This window comes from Triturus cristatus, chromosome 4_1 (assembly GCF_964204655.1).
Source record: "Triturus cristatus chromosome 4_1, aTriCri1.1, whole genome shotgun sequence".
NCBI classification, from domain to species: Eukaryota; Metazoa; Chordata; class Amphibia; order Caudata; family Salamandridae; genus Triturus; species Triturus cristatus.
This window is the reverse complement of record NC_140585.1, coordinates 218,539,015-218,562,410: the sequence shown is the minus strand read 5'-3', so window position 1 is coordinate 218,562,410 and position 23,396 is coordinate 218,539,015. Positions and strand designations below refer to the sequence as shown.

Here is a 23,396-nt window from a genome sequence, read left to right as displayed (position 1 = left end):
TAAACTTGCTGGTTCATGAATACCCCACGGGAGGCAGGATCCTTCATTTTCTTGAAGATTGATGAGAAATAACACTTGACAAGTGTGTCCTGCAGATAGTTCAGGAGGGCTACGAAGTGCCATTCCTTTCCATGCAGCTGCTTATCCCACCTCCATATTTGCTTTCGGAGGGCCACATTGTTGATGAATTTATGTTCAAAATGGCCCACATAGAGATTTGCCAGGTTGGGAACAAAAATGGCTCCCATGGAAGTCCCTGGGCATTGTTGGAAGTATGTAGAATCAAACAGGAAATAGTAAGTAGTCAAAGCAATTTCTAGGAGTTCTACAGAAAATTAGGTAGGGACACGATATGGTGCAGGACGTTAGCCCAGAATCTGTCTTATCACCTCTGTGCTCTGATTTTGAGGGATATTAGTGTAGAGCGAGTCAATATCAAGAGTTTCTAACTTTTCTTTGATGGGATTGTACTCTAGACCTTCGATGAGATTAATCATATAGGAACGGTCACGAGCATATGTCTCCTAATAGTGGAACATAGTCCTTAAAGAAGGTGTTTATGTATTCTCCGATATCTTCCATAATGGAATCACAGCCTGACCGAATGGGTCTTCCTGGGGGAGTATAGATTGATATCTTTGTGAAAAATAGGAAGTGTATACAAAACAGGCATCCTTGGTGATTTTGTTTTCCAAAAATTCATACTCTGTGTACGAAAACCTTGTCCTAGGCATGTGTGGTGACTTCTTGAATCCTCCGTTTGATCTATAAGAGCGGATTTATCGTGAGTTTCTTGTAATGGTTGGGGTTGTTCAATTGTCTGATGACTTCTGCCTCATATTTGTCCCTATCTTATATTACGATCCCACCTCCCTTGGTTTCATAGTAATAAAATCTTCCTTTTTGAGTGACAGTAAGAACTGGCTCTCGGGCATGAAATGTTATACAGTGTCAAAGTTCTTGTGGTTTTAAGACTATAGATATCAAGTCAAGCAAAGCTTTATTCACAACCGCAATGGACCGCACTCCGCTAGCTCCTCCTCCGGGTCGCCCCAAGGGAAGCTGGTACATGAAGTTCTTGAGTGGTTCACCCCAGTGGGTGCAAGTAAGTACTTGTTGAACTGATGATCTCTGATGGAGTTCTTGAGTGGTTCACCCCAGTGGGTGCAAGTAAGTACTTGTTAAACTGATGATCTCTAGACCCGATACATGTCCCGGGTTTTAAAATATCGCCCGAGACATGGCTCGGGTTTCGGGATAACTTCCCTCCTCAGTAGAGAAAATAGTTAGGGGTGGAAGAGAGGGCCGCCAAGCAACCGTCAAGGGCCTCAGTGCCCGCACAGGCACGCAGGTGCGTCGTCCAGGAGCTCGTCAGCTCAAAGCTCGAGGGAGCCATTTTTATAAACAACCGCAATGGACCGCACTCCGCTAGCTCCTCCTCCGGGTCGCCCCAAGGAAAGCTGGTACATGAAGTTCTTGAGTGGTTCACCCCAGTGGGTGCAAGTAAGTACTTGTTGAACTGATGATCTCTGATGGAGTTCTTGAGTGGTTCACCCCAGTGGGTGCAAGTAAGTACTTGTTAAACTGATGATCTCTAGACCCGATACATGTCCCGGGTTTTAAAATATCGCCCGAGACATGGCTCGGGTTTCGGGATAACTTCCCTCCTCAGTAGAGAAAATAGTTAGGGGTGGAAGAGAGGGCCGCCAAGCAACCGTCAAGGGCCTCAGTGCCATACAAGCTTTATTCGACTGCTGTTTTAACAATCATGAAAGCACTTAAAAGAAAAACATACATATTCTCACAAAATTAAACACATTATAAAAACAGCAATCCTATAATATTATTAAAATATCAGTTGATATTGAAGCTACAGTAATAAAACCATAAAAATATTAAGTGCCTGTTCTGCTATAATTCATCCGTCATAATGGATTTCCTTTGGTGGAGTGCCTTCTTAAAGAACAAAGCTAAACACCAGTTTGTTTATCCTCCAAGAACTGTAGCCTAATTAATGAAGGGCAGCATTTCCGCAATCACAGTTGTTATAAAAACGGTAAAATCCACGCTTTCCTCAACGCTGCATAAAATTTGCAGAATAAGACCAAGTGAATGTTGGACTGGGTAGAATGATTGTCACACTGACACAAAGGCAATTCCTGTGACCAGTCATTGATTTTTGAGAATGTCACGAGTCTATGGACGATGTCCAGCCTAAACCAAGTTAGTAGCTGCCTGTCAAAACCACCAGTTACAAATGTAAGGTAAGGTTCCATATAAGAGGAAGTTGTAATTAACTGATGTTGCCTTACACTGCGTTTTAAAATTTCTCCTGTCATTCTTATTAAAACCAATAACTGAAGACCCTCCTTCTTGAGGCCTTTCTAGAGATTGCCTGTATAGACCTATGGTCAGTAAAGTATTCTGGGTGCCCAGTATCGTTCATAAAATCACACACATACTTTATCCAGGGAATCTTTAAAGCCCCTTCCAGTTTTAGGCAGTCCTGTAAGATCTCCCTATTTAGCTTGGGCTGGTCCTTTGACCAGATCCTGTGCCATAGTAGGACTGGTTCTAATTTAATAAGATCGGAGATAAAAGGAAGACCCATCTCATCGCGATAGGCATAAGAACTTGAGCTGGCTGGCACTGATAAAATATATCTTTCCTAGTTTGCATAGGGAAAGTATTAACAAAACCCCATACTCCCGCCCCGTACATTGCATTAGCGGTGCATTTGGCCTTGTAGATTTGGATGAGCTCACCTGGCGGCTTCCTACCTAGCTTTCTTGAGAAAGATGCCAGGGCGGCTGTTGTCTTAATAAGTGCCAGTATTTTTTGCAAGAATAGCTTTAGCCCACGAATCGCCTTGATTAAATAAAATACCGAGGTAAGAAAAACTCTTGTCTGTACTAATTTTTGCCTGTCCACAAACATGCTTTTCATCCTCTGAGCTTCATGACCACAGCTGATTGTAAAAGTCTTAGGAATATTAATAGTAAGGCCAAGGTCCTTCATAAAATCAGTAAAACTACCTAAAACCCTCTGGAGACCGATTTGAGTTCTTGACATTAATACTGCCTCATTCGCATAGAGGAGAGCAGGTATAGGACATCCATTCACAGAGAGAAAATCTTGATTGTTCCTAAGCAGTGCTTGGCATAATCCATTAGTATACAAGTTAAAAAGGAATGGGGCTAGCACACAACCTTGCCGAACCCCTCTCTTAACGGGAAAGGCAGGTGTGAGCTCACCACCCAAACCAAAACGCACGCTCGCCAATGCACCTCTATACAGTCGCCTTAGAAAGAAAATAATATGAGGATCAACCCTGAGAACTTCCCACAGCCTATCATGTCTTACAGAATCAAAGGCCGCGGTACGGTCAACAAATGCCAAATAAAGACAAACTTTCTTGACTCTCATATATTTACTCACCAGTAAGGCCAAATTTAAACTCTGCTCAATCATCCCCAATCCTTCTCTGAAGCCATACTGTTTATCAGATAGGACCGAGTTCTCTTCTGCCCAGGCTTGCAGGCGTTCCAAGATAACCCGCCCGCTACCTTGACCATAGAATCTAATAAGGCGATGGGCCTGTATCACCCGGTATCATCTTGGTCCCCTTTTTTAAAGGTTGGGACGATGACGGATTCCGCCCATGTCTTTGGCATAGGGGCCATACAACTGGCATTAATTACTTGTGTTATAATAGGCCCCCAAAGGACGATATTTGACTTAAACAGATCCACAGGTACTGCATCAGGGCCAGGCGCCTTACCACCCTGGCTCGCTGACAGAGCTATTTCCATTTCATCCAAGGTGACCTGTAGATCTACATAATCAGTGGGCTCCACCGACACGTCGCTAACGTGAAGATAAGAATTCACCTGCCCATAATATACCTTTGAAAAGTGTTTGATCCATAACTCCTCGGGTATAGCGATTTCTATTGTAGGGTCACCCGTGGATTGTAAAAACAGGGTTTTCACTGCTCTCCAAAAGGCAGCACTGTCTTTCAATTGTGCTGCGCTATGAAGGGATTCCCATGCTTCCCTTCTCTGGGCACATCTTCTTCCATTAAGGGCCAGTCTATAGTCTGATCTGGCCTGTCTGACCTTAGTAAGGTTTCTGGGCTGCCTGCACAACTCCAGCATTAGGTTTAGTAAGTGCACGTGTACATTTTGTGGTGAACCACCCCTGTTTATTAGCCTTGTTTTACATTTTATATCTAGCTGTTTTGCAACAGCATCTGGATCGACCTTTGTCCACCGCAGGGTGTACCTATTGGTTCTGTTAAGTCTTGCTTTTCTCGTCATCTCTGTAACATTATCGGCCCTAACAAGCCTATGTGATGGTAAATGGACCTCTGGGCCTAAGGGAAAATGGTCACTTTTGGGATTGCCACCCACCATAAAAGAATGCAGCCTAGTTGCAGCCTAGTTGCATAGTTAAGTGAAACCAGTATCTAATCTATTGTTGAGGATAAGCCTCTTCCATTGAATATATAGGGCATAGGAAAAGGTCTAGCCAATGAATCTTTCACGAAACCAAGCCCAATACTCCCAATCAGCTCATTAAACATCTCCCCCATTGGTGTATAACAGAAATGGGTGCTACATACGCCTCTTCGTCAGTATTACCACAAATCCTACTATCCTCGTGTGGACATAAAGCACAATTAAAATCACCCACAAAGATTATCACTGTATCTTTTGCACTGGCAGGAATAAATGAGTTATGGTCGCTACCAAGGTTTCGTACAACATTACCAAAAATAACATTACCAAAATTATCTGGCGAGATGTTATTATAAAAATTGACCAAGATAGTACAGTGGGTCATACTTAGATGTAATTTTGCCAGCTGATAGTAGCTGTTCCCCAACTTTAGATCCAGTTTGTCCAATGCAAGCTTATTTGAAATATACATACAAAGCCCACCCTTCGCTCTACCCCCGTGTTCCTTCACTGCAGGCGTATGGAGTGTTTTAAATCCATTTATATGAAGTGGTTCTCTGACCCATGTTTCCTGGAAACATAATATGTCCTGATCAGAGATAAAATCACACCATATTTGATTATTTGTCTTATTGCGCAACCCTGTAATATTCCAGGAAATAACCTTGCATGGCAAACAATCACCGCTGAGTGTAATTCTCGGGTGAGCCAGACTCCATAGGCAGGGGGGAGGGGGGCTACCAATACGGGGTAATACATGAACCTGGGTTGGTAAATCGCCTGGATCCAAATGGGTGTCTATAGTTCTACTCATTGTATCTCTCAGTAGATTCCCTTCCATTTGACCCGAGAGCTGAGGCCTCTTGTTCTGCAGTCCAGTCGTTTAATGGTGCTACAACCCCACAACCCCTGGAAAGGCCCACATCATCGATATATATAGATATCTTCCAGTACTGCTTTTTTGAAAGCTAACATTTCAGGAGGCATCATAGAAGTAGGTGGGGTAAAGGATGATTTCAGTCGCAATTCAGAGATAGACATGGGATCCCTTTCTTGGAAAAAGTGCCTTTGTCTTATCAGCCAAAAGAACTTGTGAAGTTCTGATTGTATCTTAAAAAAATCAGTTTTATTGGTTATCACGAAGGATAAACCTTTGCTTAAGAGAGCTATCTTGTTCTTATTGCGTACATGTGATAATTTAATGATGGGAATGCACTGTTTAGGCTAAAATTTCCCAGAGGGAGATTATCAATTCTCAATGTATTTGTGTCCTCTAGTGTAGGACTAGTCTCTGTTTGAGTTTGTCTCGTATCTCTGTTTTCTACTGTCCTTCTGAGGCCCCAGGTGTAGTACTGTCTGCTTGTCTGGCGGTCCTCTGCATACTGGTTCCATGTCCTTTGTTGGTTCGGTCTGTTTCCCTGCCCCTCTGAGCCTGCCTGTTCATTGTTTTCAGCTTATAATTTTCCTGCTTATTTTGTTTTCACTGGTTGCAGTTTTCTCTTTAAAACTGGTATATTCATGATAACGTACGTATCTGTGTATGCATATATATTTACAAACTATGAACCTAGCTTTGTGGAAAATGAGGGCAAGTAGTTAAAATGTTGAGACTGATGTGGCTATTTGGAAATAAAATAATAAAAACATAATACATGGGAGGCATTCTATTCCCTTGATAACAGCACATGCTTTATTTCCTTACTAAATACCTCTTCAGACATCACTAGTAAAGTGTAATAATGAAATGACGTAGCTGCTCAGCTGTAATAAGTTATTACTGATGACTTGTAAGGTGGCTGTGGAAGCAATAATACACCAACAACTTGTTCACACAACACTTTCCCAAATTATTGCTTCCCCAGCCAGCGGAACAAGATTCAGACAAATGGGCACTTTCCGTGGCACAGCAAGGGTAAGGTTGGAGTTCCAAACCACAAAAAATACTACCTCAGCATCATGCAATCAGTAAGGAAAATCAACAACTGCTGCGAGAGGAAGTGCAAGCACGTCTTAGCAAAATTGCCATTGAACCAATTTGGCTCAAGAAGTGTACTACCTGTATTTCCTCATGCAAAAAAGGTTGGTGCCTGGTGGCCCATACTCAGCCTAAGGTCACCGAACCGCTACATTCTGTTAAACATAGTTTAAAAGTTGGGTCCTACGAGATGGATAGTGAAATGCATCCAAGTGTGTTCTGCTACTGCAAAACAAATCTATTATTCTGTGCCTAGACCACATTAAAATAGCAAGAAGGTAGCTTCAATGGCTTTGCTAAATAACATACTACTATCAGACAAATGAAAGGCTGCTGCATGGTCAACACCACACTCTTTCACCAGGCTTATCATGTGGTTATTCAAACCCAACAAGATTCAAGCCATGCAAAATGCACTTGTATCTTTATTTCAAATGTCTGCTTAATCTGCTCAACAGCCACTGATTTAGGAGACATGCACTGCTTTATAGCATTTGCAGAGCATGTAATATATATCAACACATGCTACAAATGGAAAATGTTACCCTATACCTATTGGTTTGTAGCGTGCAGTGCTGGATGTAAGCTCATTCTTCAGATGTTTTTCTCATATTATACTTTAATTCACAAAGGAACACTACACATTTACTATCCTGCCTTACTTTACTTCACAACTCTGTGCTTAAGTTGGGAAAGGACAAACTCAATCTGGGGTGAAGTCGTTCTGGACTCAAAGAAGCAACACAAGATCTTTCGAGAGCGAAAACGTAGAATAAAAACAACTTGCAAACATTAATTGCCAACAATAAACGACAAGAATGTCCAGACATTTGAATCTGCAGCACTACAAGCTATGAACAGATAGTTACAGGGTAAGTAACATTGTTCCTTTTTGTTATGATAAATACAAGCTAAAATTAACTAAAGTGATGTACTCAATTCCAAGCATTCCTTGGTGGTCCAAATACAGCTATATTTAGGATTTAGACACAATCCCTCTTTTTTGTGGCGGAGTATTAATATTGTCCCACTTTTTTTTTTTTTTTTAACTTAACAGGGTATGAAAAAGTGTTAATTTAAAACTAAAAAGAAAGAAAAATGTTTCATAGATGTGCCCTGGTAACTTAGAATTGGGACCTCGCTGCAGATACTCTTTCTGAAGAAGCGTTGTTCACGTTCAAAGATCAACTCAGAAACTCGTATGATATAGGCTTCCAAACTCACATTAATGAAATGTTTCAACCACTTGGTAGGTATTCTGCTAAAGAACAAATGGATAGTCCTGAACAGGCAATTATGCTCCACAAAAGTGGCGACCCTTAATGTACGAAGCTGTGACTTAAGTGCAGTGTATCTACACAAAGAGGTAAAGACTTTTCTTGCCAAGCTTAGAATAGACTATTAAGTTACTGCTCAGACACACAGCACTCCACAATTTAAGCAGTATAGCATTTGATGGCAGCGTGGTGCAGATAGTGGGCTTGCTACACTGTCATTGTAATGTGATTAACATAGCACGAGAATGCAAAATATTTACTTTCATTTTCTCTCTACCTACAGTCTGGTGAAATAGACATCGTTAATCATAAGACTGGAGACAGGTGTAATTTGAAATTTGCTCCTTATAGCTACTTCTCCCGGGACGTTCCTCGTAAGGTAAGGATGAGATATGGTATTATGGGGAATCAGCATTACATTTCTGCTTAGGAGATTGTTAAATGCAGTCACTGTTAACAATTATATGCATGTGTACTTCAAAGATCCAATTACTGGTGCACCTCCTTCCAATCCATTTTTCACAAGTAAACATACAATCTTTCTGGTCTCCCATCTCCGACCTCCCTCATGATGGCTCCAAAGGAGCTGAACTCCCCTCTGATTTGTGCAACTTATATGGTCCCACTATTTTGCTAACCCTAGACCTCCAACTTTTTGAAACTCACTTAATCATAAAATTCAACAAAGCTTTTTCTCACTGTTTGTTACAAGGCAACAGCATTCACATTTTCATGCCCTTCAAAATATGCAATAAGCACTTTGCTGATGCATGCTGCAGTACATTAGGCCATTGCTACAGGTCCCATGAATTATACACAAGTGCTTTCTGTAGCACACTGCCATATCCTACATCCTTACTAGTGTTGCCTTTGACATAAATGTTCCTTTTTCCTCAAAATGATCTTAAGGCAGATTCAAACATACATACTGCATCGATAATGGTTATATATGGATGATTATGTATTGTTTATTGGGTTTGATGCAGGGTTACATATGGTTGGTGGGTAAGTTAGGTGAATTTGGTTAGTTAAGGTACGGTAAGTTGGTATCGCAGTTAAAGTATGGTTGACAGGTAAGTTATAATAGATATGGGGCAGGTATGGTAGGTAGGTAGGTAGGTAGGTAGGATTAGGTTAGGTTTAGCAGGTAGATTATATATCAAAGGTAACTGTTAGGTTAGGCAAAACATAATGTAGGGTTGGTGTGTATGGGAGGTCGGTATTTTAGGTTGGTTTTGTAAGTTTGGTAAATATTACAGATTGGTATTGTATGTTAGATGAGATATACGGGAAGGACATAACATTTCGTCTGATAGTGAAAAGTTTATACAATTCAAGTATTTTGTAGTTTTCATGTTTCCCAGTCATTGCATTCTTAATGAAGAGCATAAACATACTATTATTGATAAAGCACACTTTATTGCATATAGATGAGTAGTCTATTATATTTTATGCTTCACATTGTTCACAACATGAACAATAAAAAAAATTAACTCTTGTTGGAGACAGAAAATAATTCTTTTAGTGCAATTGCACCTTACAGCTTTTCCTTAATCCTACTGCTACGGATGATGACGATGATAGTGATGTTCAAAAAAAGGTTCTCTTTGCTGAACAGACTGCATTAGCAGAGTTACCCTTACTCTCAAAGGACAGTGTTATGAAATTGAATCAGAAAATGAAGTTTGTGCTGAAAGGATCTACACAGATACATATTGCCTAATAGCTACTTGTAGCAAAGAACCACTAGTTTCGTAGAGTTATTAAGAAGGATTACTGTGAACAAAAGTGGCATATCCAACCACTTATGTGTCTGCAAGCAAAATAAAATGAATGGACACTCTTGGGCAATTAGTGAATAGTGCTCTGACCCTTAAAAGTATATGGTTGATTGGCTTAGACCCGGTTGGCTTAAGTTAACTTACTTATAAGTCCCTAGTATATAGTACGAGGGGTATGCAAGACATGCAAGTTAAACTGTTCTCCCCGGGCTGCAGCACTTATTGCGCCACGCTTAGTGAGAGAGTGTAAAACCTGACTCCCAGCCTGCCACTCGAAGCTGGTTGAGCAGTTTTCAACTGCTAACTTTGCCATCTAAAGGAATGACAAAATCAAAACATCCATTTTTAATTTATGCAGCAGGCCTATCCAGTCCTAAGGCAGGGTTTTGTATATTAAAAATCAGGACACAGAGGTTATTAACCCTCTGGCCAACAATCTCCTAAACGTCTTGCCATCTTTAACCCAGGGCCTGGAAGCAGGCTAAAATTGTGCCGTGTCACCCAGGTGGGTGACACTGATCCATCTAATTATAGACCTATCTTGTGACTTCCGGCCCTTTCAAACTTTCTAGAAAAGCATGTCAATCCGTAGCTATCCCACTACCTAGAAAGCAATGATTTGCTGCATCCAAGTCAGTCTGGTTTCCGGCCAAGCTGCAGTATGGTGATGGCGCTGGTGGAGGTGGTGGAGTACATCAGGGGTGCCCTAGATGTCGAAGGCAGGACTGTGCTGATTCTGCTTGAGTTGCAAGCAGCTTTCAACACAATACCCCTCTCCACACTCCTGGCACGTCTCCAGACTTTCGGGATCAGGTGGCAGGCCTAGAAATAGCTGGCTTTTTTTCTGGGAGATAGAGGTCAAGAGGTGTGTTGTCCACCGTTTGCGTCAGGGCCTCTTGATCTGCGGGTGGGAGTGCTACAGGGCGCCACCTTGAGCCCCATGTTATTAACTATATACCTCACTCCTCTACCATGCACGACAGACTCTGGGTGCTAAAATTGTCTCATATGCTGACGACACCAAGTTACTTTTCTCCTGGGGCAGGGATGAAACATTCCCTGGTGAAAAAATCTGAACTTGTCTGTCAGACGTTTTCCAAAGGCTATCTCACTATCAGCTTAAATGTAATGCGGGTAAAACAGAGCTACTTTTCTTCAGTATAAAATCGGAGGAGCCTTGTTCGTCCTTTTGGCCGGAGGATGCTCCCCCACTATTAAGCCTCACTAGCTTGGTTAAAAACCTTGGTATCAATTTTGATGGTGGGTTCTCATATCTGGTGCAGGTTAATGCAGTAGTAGGGACATGCTTTGGTCTCCTGTGAGTGCTCAGTAAGTTCCTCCATTTTCTGTCCCTCTCGGCTAGGAAGCTGGTAGTTCAAGCACTGATAAAATCTAGACTTGAAAATGGCAATGCACTTTACCTGGGCCTACCTGAGTACTTTATCAGTAAGTGTCAGGTGGTCCAAAATGCAGCAGCCCCTACACTTCTCAACTTGCCTCTTAGAACTCTGGTTTCCCCATATCTTAGAGAGCTGCATTGGATTCCTATTAGGAAGAGGATTATCTTCAAGAAGTTGCTATTGATCCACAGAGTTAAGGGCACCTGGGAGCGAGAATTCATTTTTATTCTGCCACCAGAGGTCTGCACTTCGCCAACCTCCTTCTGGCCAAAATCCCTTGGATTCGTAGGTCCAGAACGGGGGGGCAGGTCTTTCTCTTTTCTGGGACCCTTTCATTAGAATGAACTCCCTTTGGAATTAAGATGCATCTCATCCACCCTCCTGTTCTGGAAGAAGCAGACAACATGGCCTTTTCAGAATGATTCATCTGTGTTCTTTCTGATCTCTGAATTTTCTCACTAATAGTGCAAAGCACCAGGACACTCATCGGAGTAGCAGTGCGCCTCAGAAATGCATTTTTACATTATATACATTTCTATATCGCCTAACAGTAAAACCCCCATATTTTAGTTTTTAATGCGGAAAAGAAAGTAGCCCCATTGGCTAGTACAGGGTTACACGCTAACTAATCAGCTGTGCTAACTTTTGAATGGGACTATAAAACTTGGTATTATAAGGTATCAAATTAATCATCAGATAAACAAATATTGTGACCGACACCCTCCTGTAAGGGCTTTTCTTTTTTTCCAAGGGTGACGGGAGCCCTTACTATTTCTATTTTTTTCACAACGGATCCTCCTTGAATTCACAGTAACATTTATAAAAAAATGCTTTACATTTTTGGCTCCGCAGGGGGTTTCCTGTGGGCCCCCCAACCCAACAGGCCATGGGATAGACTATCCCTGCCCTGCCCCATATGTGTTTTTGTTTTCTCAACTTATTTTCAGAACAGGAGACTGAGTCCCAGAGTCTTAAAATGGCTGCCATGACATCTTTGTTGATTTGGTGAAAGCCAATCCGATCTCCTCTCTAGATCTGTCGCCTGTGCGTGTCTTCTGTGGCGTGATACAGAAATAAACTTCTCAAAAACTACTGAATGTATTGCACACTTTCAGGACAAAGGCCTTGCTTTCTGCCAAATTTGGTGTAGTTATGTTCAGCCGTTTTTCTGGTATCTCTGTTCAATTTAGGAAAAATGCTTTTTGCGACCTCCACTATTTCCCGGCCCCCGCTTTCCTAGCCACATTAAAACTTTCCAGGGAGGAGCTGATGAGAATGAATTCTTTTTTGGTTGGAACGTTTCAATGGTGACCACAGAAGACAGAATCGCCACACGCACACAACAGCAAAGAACTCTTCAACATCATCAAGGAGTTCGCCCAACCCACCAGTGAGTCAACTGACATCCCTCCCTCACAAGACCTCTGCGACAAACTCAGCACTTTCTTTCACCACAAAATCAAGAGCATCTACGACAACTTCGACGAAGACAACCAACACACGGAACTCCCACCAACCACCCCCAATACCATGAAGCCAACGATTGACAGATGGACAGCCCTCACCACCGAAGATACTCTGACGCCTATGAAGTCAGTCCACTCCGGGGCCCCCACGGACCCCTGTCCCCATCACATCTTCAACAGAGCCGCCGACACCATCACACCCATGCTCCGCCACACCATCAACCGCTCCCTGGCGACCACCTCCTTCCCCGACGACTGGAAACACGCCGAGGTCAACCCCCTCCTGAAACCCTCGGCGGACACCACCGACCTAAAAAAAACTACAGACCCATCTCCCTGCTCCCGTTCCCTGTGAAAATTATCGAGAAAGCCATCAACAGCCAACTCGCCACCTTCATCGAAGAACACAACATCCTCGACTCCTCCCAATCCGGCTTCAGGAAAAACCACAGTATGGAAACCGCCCTCCTCGCACCCTACAGGACAAAGGAGAAACAGTAGCCCTCATCCTCCTCGACCTCTCAGCGGCATTCGACACAGTCTCCCACCGCAACCTAATACGCAGACTTCACGACGCAAGGCTCGAGGACTAGGCCCTCGACTGGATCAGCTCCTTCCTCTCCGGCAGAACACAGATTGTCAGACTCCCCCCTTTCCTCTCGGAACCCAACGCCAACCACCTGCAGAGTCCCAAAGGGGTTCTCCCTCAGCCTGACGCTCTTCAATGTCTACATGGCCCCCATCGTCATAACCTACGGACTCAGCATCGTGTCATACACAGACGACACCCAACTTATCCTCTCCCTATCCAACAAACCCAACACCGCCAGACACAACTTTCGAGAAGGCATGGAAGCCGTCACCAAATGGATGAAAAACAGCTGCCTACAACTCAACACCAACAAGGCGGAAGCACTCATCATAGACCCTAACCCCGACGACTGGAAAGACACCTGGTGGCCCCCCCGCCCTCGGAAATCTGCCCACCCCCATGGACCACGCACGCTGCCTGGGCACTCCGAGCTCAAAATGGACCGCCAGATCAACTCAGTCTCGTCCTCCTGCTTCCACATCCTCTGCCTCCTACGTAGGACCTTCAAATGGATCCCTCTTGAACACAGAAAGACTGTCACTCACACCCTTGTCACCAGCAGACTCGACTACGGCAATGCACTCTACGCCGGAATAAACAAAAACCTCACCCGCAAGCTACAGAACGTCCAGAACGCCGACGCAAGACTGGTCCTCAACCTGCCAAAACACTGCCACATCTCCTAGCACCTGTGCACACTCCACTGGCTCCCCATCGAGGCAAGAGTCACCTTCAAGATGCTCACCCACGCGCACAAGGCCCTCCACGACACTGGACCAGTATACCTGAACAGCCGACTCAAATTCCACGCACCCCAAAGGTCCCTACGATCAGCCCAGCTCTCCTACGCCGTGGTCCCACACACCAGGAAAACCACATCGGGAAGCCGCACCTTTAATAGTATTGTATAATACTATAAAATCTAGTCCAGTGAAAGGAGAGATGCTCTGCTAGGGGGTATGGGGGTGATCAATAAAGATACCCTCGACATACGTCCTGTCACTAAAGCTGTGAGTCTTGGGTGTGCCTCCTTTTAAGACCTCTACTTTCACCATTGCTCTACTTTCATCTGCCTCCAAATCAGGCTCTCTATTGCTCGATATCTAGAGTTACCTTAGAAGGCAGCACCTGTGTGCCCTCACTTTTTGCTGAGTTGCTGATGTTCTTTGACTGAGTGTGCCCTGGGCTCCTGCTAATCAGGTACCCTGGGCCTATGTTCCTTCCCTAAACCTGCATTGAAGCCTACACCCAATTGGAATCTCTGGCCACTTGTCAGCCCCTGGTAAATGGTACCACAGGTACCCAGGGCACTGTGACCAGCGAAGGCCTCTAAGGGCTGCAGCACTTATTGTGCCACTCTTAGAGGTCCTGTACCCTGACACTCACACACTGCCTTTGAAGGCTGCGTGTCTTGGTGCAGAACAAAGCAAAGAGTCGACATGGCACACATCCCTGTGTGCCATGCCCACAAACCACTGCCCTGGCATACATCAGACACCCCTCCAGCTGGGTGGCCGATGCCAGTGGTAAGGGTACAGGTGCATGAGCCCTGTACCCCTACAGTGCCCAAGTCCATTCCTGGGCACTGTAAGTGCAGTGTTGCCATTAAGAGTATATGGTGCTGGGAGGTTGTCATTACGAACTCCACAGCACCATGATGGCTTCACTGAAGACTGGGAAGTTTGGTATCAAACTTCCCTGCACATTAAACCCGCACTGATGCCAGTGTGGGATCTAATGTAAAATGCACAACAGAGGGCATCTTAGAGATGCCCCCTGAAACACGACCGACTTCCAGTGACCTGACTGAGTGGCTGCGCAGGCTGCCACCACCTGACCTGTTTCTGAACCCCTGGGTCGAGAGCTTGCTGCACTCGGGGGACTGAAACAATGCACATCCTGGAATGAGATGCCAAGCCTCCTCCCCCAGGATGGGCAGGGTTCGCGAAGGAGAAGCTTAAAAGGCATGCCGCCTTTGTGAGCCTCTCCAGACCATTTGCTGCTTTCAGCAACTGGTCCCCACTGGTTCTACCCCCCACTTTGGGCGGGAGAACCAGCGGGAAAAACAAGTGAGGAAGAGATGTGTGCCCACCTCTGCCAACTCCACCCCTAAGGTGGGGGAGGCGAGGTGAAGCACAACCTCGAGTCCACGCCATCTTGAGGATGGGGGGACCCAGCCAACCAGGGACAGGCTCCTACCCCCCTCCCACTGGAGAGTGGCAGAATAGGGGGTGTACCCACCCCAGGGAAGGGACCCATTGGTCCCTGCCCTTTACCTACCTGTAACGCCCCGAAATTTAGTATTTAGCACCCTGAACCTTCCTTCCTCAGATCCAGCAACCAGAAGAAAAAGAAGAGAAGAAGGACGAGTAGCCGTGCAGAGCTAACGAGGACGACACTCACTGACTTGGCCCCAGCCCTCCAGGCCTATCTCCCCTTGAACCTGCTCCTGCAAAACCCCGGCGTGTCCAGCGGACAGCAACCTCACAAACCCCAGAGGACCTGCCTGCCTTCACTTTCCAAGCTGTTTCTCCCGTGAACACTGGACGTGTTTGAACTGCAGCTTCTGGTGCCAGCCAGGAACCGCGAATCCCGCACACACTGCACCCGCCGAATGCGGCCCGAGCTTGAGTGGACAAATACCTCGAGGAGGTCCCCTTGGCGATCTTGACCTGAGATCCGGCGACCCCTGACCTGCCTCAAGCCTCCTGACGACGCCTGCAGCCTCAATCCAGAGGACCCCCCCCCTACCATGACCGGAGCGGGTAAGAAAATCTGACGTCCCAAGGCACCCCTGCACCCGACGCCCCACGGCCTGGTGTGCCCAACCCAGTGATGCCTAACCAACCCTCTACATCCCAACTTACCCCTCGAAGTGGTGGTCGCTCCTGAAAGATCCTCGTCCCTGAGCCTGCAGTGTTTCTTTGTCCCGGAGCATCTCCATTGAAATCAACAGGGCACCCGACCTCAAAACAGCACCCTGCGGCCGTCCTAGTGCCGCTGAGGGTGCCCCTGCTGTGCTAATTTGGTCCCCAACTTGCCCTGAGCTAAACCCTAGGAGCTTGGCTCCCACTACCCCGTGGCCTGCTTGCCAGCAGCCACCAACCGGAGCCCCCCTATCCTCCGTAGGATAACATTGGGCCTCAACACTCTGCACCCGGCCGCCCTAGTGCCAATGGGGGTGCAACAACAGTGCATCACTGACCCTGGGAGACACCTGAGTCTAACCCCAGAACCCTAACTCAAAAGACCGATTACTTACCTCGAAACCGATAACCTGTTTTTCGTCATAGAATAACATTGACACTTTTTTCTACATCTAAACCGATAACCTGTTTTTCCTCGTAGAATAATATTGACACTTTTTCTCCCAAAAAGTTTCGAAGTGTCGACTTTTGAAAACTAAGAATATTCCTTAAAAATCACACAAATAACCAAAACGCATATTCTCAACTGTTTTCAGGAAATGTCCCAGTGCTGAATCTAGGTATCCAGCACTGAGTAAGAAAAGTAACGTTAAAGTAACTTGCCTGCAAAGTGAATTTCCTCCCATAGGATAACATTGGTGATTCTATGTGAAAAAGTTTGTCAACTTTTGAAATACAATAATAATCTTTAAAAATTGTACAACTAACTAAAACGCATTTACTCAACTGTTTTCAGGAAATGCCCCAGTGCTGAATCTAGGATCCAGCACTGTTAGCAAAATTAATCCGAAAAGCATTTCCGGAGAAGGAGCATGATTGAGTGGATTTCTTGTTTAACAGAGGAGGGACAAGAGCGTGAGAGTGTTTGAGCTCCTCAGTGTTCGAGAGCAGCCCGCTTTGAGGAGTTTGTCTGTGAGGTACAGCGTGGTGTGTTGATGCGGGGCTTTGTGTGTAATGCAAGCCGTCTTGTAGGTAGATCTGCCTTCAATGGGAAGCCAATTGAGGGCTTTAAGGGTAGGAGAGATGTGACCGAACCGTTTGAGGTCCGTAATGAGCCTAGCAGCGAGGTTAAGAACAGATTTGATTGGGGCTAAGTGGACTTTAAGTGTTCCAGAGAGAATGGCGTTACCATAGTCTATTTTAGACAGGACCAGTGATTGGACAGCTGATCTAAAATCATCAGCAGGAATTAAGGGTTTTAATTTCTTGAGGGGATTGAGAGTGACAAGGGCGCTTTTGGCCGAGTTTTTTATGTGGGAGATAAGAGAAAGGTTCTGGTCAATGTTAATTCCGAGGGATTTAACTGTATTGGATATGGTGAGAGAGCAGTTGAGAGCTGTAAGGTACAAGAATCAGGATTGGATGGGGAGCAAGCTGTTTTTAGGGGAGAAAAGAATGATTTAAGTTTTTTTGCGGTTGATTTTGAGGTGGCTGTAGTGGAACCAGGATTGAATCTTAGTCCATGCGTCATTGAGGTGTAGCACGTCAGAGTGGGATTGAATCTTGTGATAAAGTTGAGTGTCATCGGCGTAGAGGTGATACTTGATTCCCGCATGCTTAAGAATATGGCTGAGGGGTTCCATAAAGAGGTTGAAAAGAGAGGGAGAGAGAATAGAGCCCTGTGGGACATCCAGCGAGACAGGCAGTGGTTTTGAAAGGCAGTCTTTAAGAATGTTAAGTAAAGTAGAGTGGTTCACAGTATCAAAAGCAGCAGAGAGATCAAGGAGAATGAGAAGGGAGTACTCGCCCTTGTCGAGGGATTGATGGATGTCATCAATTATATTGAGCATGGTCGTTTCCGTACTACAGCCCTTTCTGAAACCTGATTGAAAGGGGTCCAACAGATTGAATGTGTCGATGTGTGTATCTAATTGGCGCAGGGCACATTTTTCAAGGGCTTTAGAGAGAGGAGGAAGGTTAGAGATAGGCAGAAGATTATTTAGGTCATTAGGGTCGGCAGCAGGATTTTTGAGGATGTGAGTGATTTGTCCAAGTTGGAGCGAAACGGAGACACAGCCCGTGGCAAAGGAGGAGTTGATGATAGAGGTCCAAAAAGGGGCAATGATGTGTTTTAAATCTTGGACAAGGTTGGCAGGGAGAGGGTCTCTGGAGTGAGAGGATGGTTTAAGTCTGGCAATCACGTTGAGGGCTTCGAGCTCAGTGACTGGATGGAAGTGATGCCAGGAAGCATTATTTTTTTTTCTCAAGTTTGGTGGGGTCGGATTCAGGAAGAGAAACGACTAGAGGCAGAGATAAAGGGTCGTGAGGAAGTGTTAAGAGGGCGGGAGAATTGCAGGAAAAGTCTTGGGGGGGGGGGGGGAGGGGTAGTGGGCTATGTGGGGGGTTGGGAGAAAAGACTCCTTTTTCTGAGAAGTAGTTAGCAATTTCTTCACATCTCTCAACAGTGGCCGTCACCTTGGGGGAGGCTGAGGTGGTATGGTTTTTAATAATTATGAATAGTTCCCTGGGTCTAGTTTTTCGCCCTGTCCAGTTTAGAGCTGAAGAAGGCAGTCTCAGTATTAAGGATATGCTTTTTGTATTTGGACCTGGCGGATCTGAGGAGGGTGAGATTTTGGGGGTATGGGTTTTGTCTCCAAATGCGTTCAGTCGACCTAAGGACGCGCCTCTCATTGTTGAGATCCGTATTAAACCAGGATTTGGAGGATGTGTTTTTCTGAAGTTTGTTTGGCTGGAGCAATTTGGTCAAGGACAACCGTGATGGTTTTATTAAAGTTATATCTAACTTTAACTTCTGCCAAACCTCTTGGACTCTAAACTCATTGTACCTCACTTTGGTGCAGTATATATAGAGCCAGTTTCTTACGACACCCCTCATCACGTGTCCGGGTGAATAGGGAATTTAAATACCTTGCTGACAACCCTGCTTAACTACAGTAGACTTGTAAGGAAGTTGGTGGTTGTAAATTTCTCTGGGTGGATTATAGCAATTTCGTTACCTTTTCTTCGCTCCCATCTCCTCTTTGCTGCCTAGATAGGGAGGCTATATTGTGGTCTGCAATAACAACCAAAGGTAACCAGAGTCAAAATACAGGAGCCAATTAATACAAAGAAAAACGCCTGAATTAAGAAGGAAAAAGCAAAAATTTGAGCAATTGACATTGCTCACATTTGTGCTTTTTCCTTCTTAATTCAGGCGTTTTTCTTTGTAATAATTGGCTCCTGTATTTTGACTCTGGTTACCTTTGGTTGTTATTGCATGTAAGGCTAAGGGATTGGTAACCTCTGGGTCGGTATATAATTTTCCCTTTGACCCTCCTTTTAAAATTTACTGTTGGAATATATTGTGGTCCGACCACTTTCTCAGGTCCTTATTGTGGACCCAAAATTAGGTGACACACCTGTCAAAACCCCGCACGGCAGTACAAGCTGTAGTGACTGTGATCTCTGACCTTGTCGAGCTGCAAGAAAACTTTTTGATTAGTAATCAGGCTAGCAAGAGGGAAGAAATGTATCACTTATTCAAAACTTCATGTTGTGGTTGAGTATCATGTTCTCACCTTTAGGTGGCCTGCTGCTTTATCTTAAGGCGTCATGGCATAATCATTTCTGAGCTTCGACTCCATGTATGCAGATAGAAAAGTCCACCTGAAAGTCTACTAAGACTTGCTCTGTTGTAAAGGGCGCTTTTATCTCTTCTGGTCTTGCCTCTGCCTCTAATTTACAATACCATCTCTTTCATAGTTAATGTCTATCCTCAACTCTACCTGAATCTCTGTGGAAAGGCACGTTATCAATGGAACTAGCTAAAACTTTTGTGGCCAGCAGTATATTTGCCAAAGCAAATGCAAATGTACTGTTGCCTTTGACATCGCCGGATTAGGTTTGCTCTGATGACTTTCAAGCACTGGCTCTTCCATCTAGGACCCTCTGAAATTTCTTAAATGCATCACTCTGAAAAGAGTTGGAGTAGTCACTTTTATGCTCAAAGATCGAAGTAACCTAAAGACCTATTACACTATTAAACCATTCTTATTACACTCCTACCTTCCTTTGCCAAGTTGATGCAATACATCATTGCTAAATAGCTGTTGAATTTCCTGTACCTTGTAGGTACCTTTACATACTCTCAAGCCTAGCCTCGCGTGGGACGTGGTGCAGCATCAGTCTAATGGTTGCAAAATAGGAGTCCTGCTTGTGAGAGGGGATACCTCTGTCTGCTTCATTATTCCTTGGCCTGACACTTCTGGTACACACTCCCCAGTGCTGAGGGCCTACAACCTAGGAGTCATTTTTGATCAAGCTCTTACCTTCTTTGGGGGCTGTTCTTTTTGGATCCTCGTTCTCACACTTTGGAACATCCTACCGGTGACGCTTTGGCAAATACCTAACTTTGCCATCTGTCTTATTTGCTTATTGATCAGCGCTCATTCTGCCTGCCTGTCTGTTCCTAGTCCGCAGATACCGTTTGGGTTACAGTGTGTGATTCGTAAATAACAAATAAAAAGATTCATCATGGGCATCTTGAGTAGCATTGCAACTAACACACATCAATTCAATCCCTTCCTTGTATGTAGATTTGTGCTGTTCTGGTAATTTCCAGAAAAATATATTTAGCTAGTAATTTCCAGAAAAATATATTTAGTTGGTCACCCGAGTTTGGAAATATCATACACCCTGTAGTGCTACGAGACCTCTGAGATCTGTTTCGAGATTTGTTTGACTGGCTAATACTTTGGCTCCATAGAGAATACCTACTCTGGTCAACAGGTATTGCAGGTAGCTTACTTTATATTTGTAATGAGCCCTGCCCCAATCGTCAAGGCATAATTTACTGATGATCCTGATTCATTCCATTGAGGATGTATCCCAAGGTGCATAGAAGAAAACAGAGGTTTATCTTTATGGATTTAAGTCAATTTAGACAATACAAAAGAGTTCATATTGGACTATTTTATTGTGTGCTTTATCTCGAGCCAGCCTATTTAGGAGCACAAATTCAAATGCAAGTATTTTACTCGATTCCCTCCTCCATGAGCGCAAGGGCTTACATTTGGCTTCATTGGTGTAAGGCGGACCCAGCCCTTTGTAGGTCTTTGGGTCCCCTTTCTTACAAAGGATCCTAAATAATGTGTGCTATCAAACGTCCACCTCTGTGATATATATGTTGTCATTTTAAGAGAATATGTAGTCTAGTTCTGATACTATGCTTGGCTTTGCAGGTGACTGGGGAGGTAATGGACCCTTCTGGAAAAGTGCACTTTATACTATCCGGAACCTGGGACGAAAAGATGGATGGCTTCCGGGTTGCGGCTGTGAGTAACTCAGAACATGGCACAGAAAGGGCAGAGGAGAGCAGGTTTATGCTGTGGAAGAGGAATCCGCTTCCGTGAGTAATGACAAGAGCTTTTGGGAACATTGCCAGCTCCCTGCAAATTGCTGAAAATATTGCCTCTCTCTTGAAAAAAGTTTCTAATTGGGTAAGAAAACATCCAGGAAATATCAAACAGTTCCGAATATCCTGCTCCTTCACTTTCATCCAGTCTTGACAGGAGGCACATTAATGTTTATTTTTAGGTCGAGCATTAGCGCGCATGCGCTATCTGCAAGACCGATTGTAGTCAACAAGCCCACTTTATTTTTGCTTGTAACTTACCATTGGCTCCCTGCTCCGTCGCTCTTCTTTGCTGCATCCCAAGTCGCCCTCACAGCCGATACCTCCCTTCCGGTCAAGGCTAAGGAGCACCGGCCAACTACCAACCACGGTCTCCTTACGCTTACTTTGTTTAACTGTTGTTCAGCGAACTTTTTTGTTTAAAAAGGTTGCTTGATGGCCGTAGTTGCTTACGCCCTCCCACACAAATGCAGTGTTTGTTTCCTTTAAACAGAGGGGTGCCGCTCGACAATAAATTAACCTTTATATGTCGCTTTTGTTGCTCGGTGAGGATTGTGGGGATGCGAAATGTCGTTCATTTTCCCAGGGTGGTGCAGTGCTGGGCTGCTTCGCATGGCTCCGGGCACAGAATAAATCAATTGCCAAACCCCAAATCTCTCATTCCGCAAAACTGCTGGCTACAGATTTATAGTTTGGCTTTGTATTTCTAAAAGCTCTCGCCATTCAGTAGTCTTGCTAAGGGGTCGGTTTGCTTGAACCTGGACAGTGACCTTTGACATGTTGAACATTATTCTGGACAAACGATATCATTACAGACATACCGGTGTGCCATTCTACAAAGACTTTGTGTGGACACAGTCAGCAAATTATTACTTGCTTATACGGCACCATCTAGTGGTGAAATTAAAAAATACATATATAATGTCGCAGAAAGCAAAAATTGTTCACAGGCATGTCCTGGTTCTTCACAATCTTTTAGGAGGATTTTCATTACAGACTCGTTGCACGGTTGGTGTTCCGTCTGTACAAGCACCCCCTCCGCCCCTCCCAAATCTGTCAGTGTGCTTCAGTCGTTGGTAGGCATACGAAAGCCTTTTGGGCCCGTAGGCACAGCCCCATTTATATTTTCTAACATTACATAAACGCCCCCACCTTCCTTCTACCCCAGGTACGAGTGCTGCCCTCAAAACTATGCCACTGTGTCCAATGGGAAGTGTTTGGAGGCCTGGAGCAGGCATATGATGTATTTATTCCAGGAAGGAAATCTGATGCAAGAACCGATGCGATAATGGTTTCTGCCTGCTTAGGGATGTGCTGTATTTTGACAAACCGCAAGTGCATGAATGTGTTAACTGAGGTTCAGTATTGGAGCTGGTCTGTTTAGAGTTCAGTGTCTAGCTCCAAAGCACTGGCCAGAAGTCCTTCCGTGCCTAACGTGGAACCCTTGGTAGGGACCTGACGTTGCCCTTGAAAGATGAGGCTATAACTATGATAGTTCATTGTCTTCCCGACTGACGGGAAGAACCAGTCACTTTGGTGGCCCGGGCGCTAGACAGCAGACCTCATCGAGCCACAGGCGTGAAGATTTCATAAAGGTTCTATGTGTTGTAGAGCCTGTTTTCTCTGGTAAATGTAAATTGATACCTGTATAGCGCACTACTCACCCGCAAGGGTCTCAAGGCGCTTGTACGAATACCGCTGTGGAACCCATCCTGGCTTTCCCTGTGAGGCGTCCACTCCTGGGCACCCCCAAGGTGGAGGCCAGGCATCCTTAGCGTTGTGGGGGCCGTTGTGGAGATTAAGCAAGCTATTGCCCAGAGTTGCAGAGTGGGACTCCATGATTGGAATGGCACCGAGGCGAGAATTATCAGGTCCGTGGAATTTTTGAGCCCAAGACCCGCTGAGGCGGGGAATTGAACCCTGGTCCCGGGCTAGAACTCTGCATCAGGGTCTGCCGCTCTAATCATTGAGCCACAATTCTCCACTTCTCTGGTCACAGATGTGCGGAAGACGGCGAGGTATTACCAGACCAGTTGTTCTATTGTGGGCAGTGAGCAGTAAAAGTGCAGTGAATGACGGTTAGGAGTTACCAGTCACGTGCACGACTTGGAGTGCACATTGTGGGTTGCATACTTTCAAACAGGGAGGCGTGTCTTCCCACACAT

General features: G+C 44.8%; 1 protein-coding gene across 1 annotated transcript in view; it reads left to right on the top strand.

Annotated features, from left to right (window-relative positions):
* The window catches only part of OSBP (oxysterol binding protein), a 465,191-nt gene that overhangs the window by 365,682 nt on the left and 76,113 nt on the right, over positions 1-23,396 (top strand). Inside the window, exons 11-12 of the mRNA XM_085651892.1 lie at positions 7,996-8,091; positions 21,059-21,225. Coding sequence (XP_085508018.1) covers positions 7,996-8,091; positions 21,059-21,225 — 263 coding nt within the window. The remainder of the gene's footprint in view (positions 1-7,995; positions 8,092-21,058; positions 21,226-23,396) is intronic.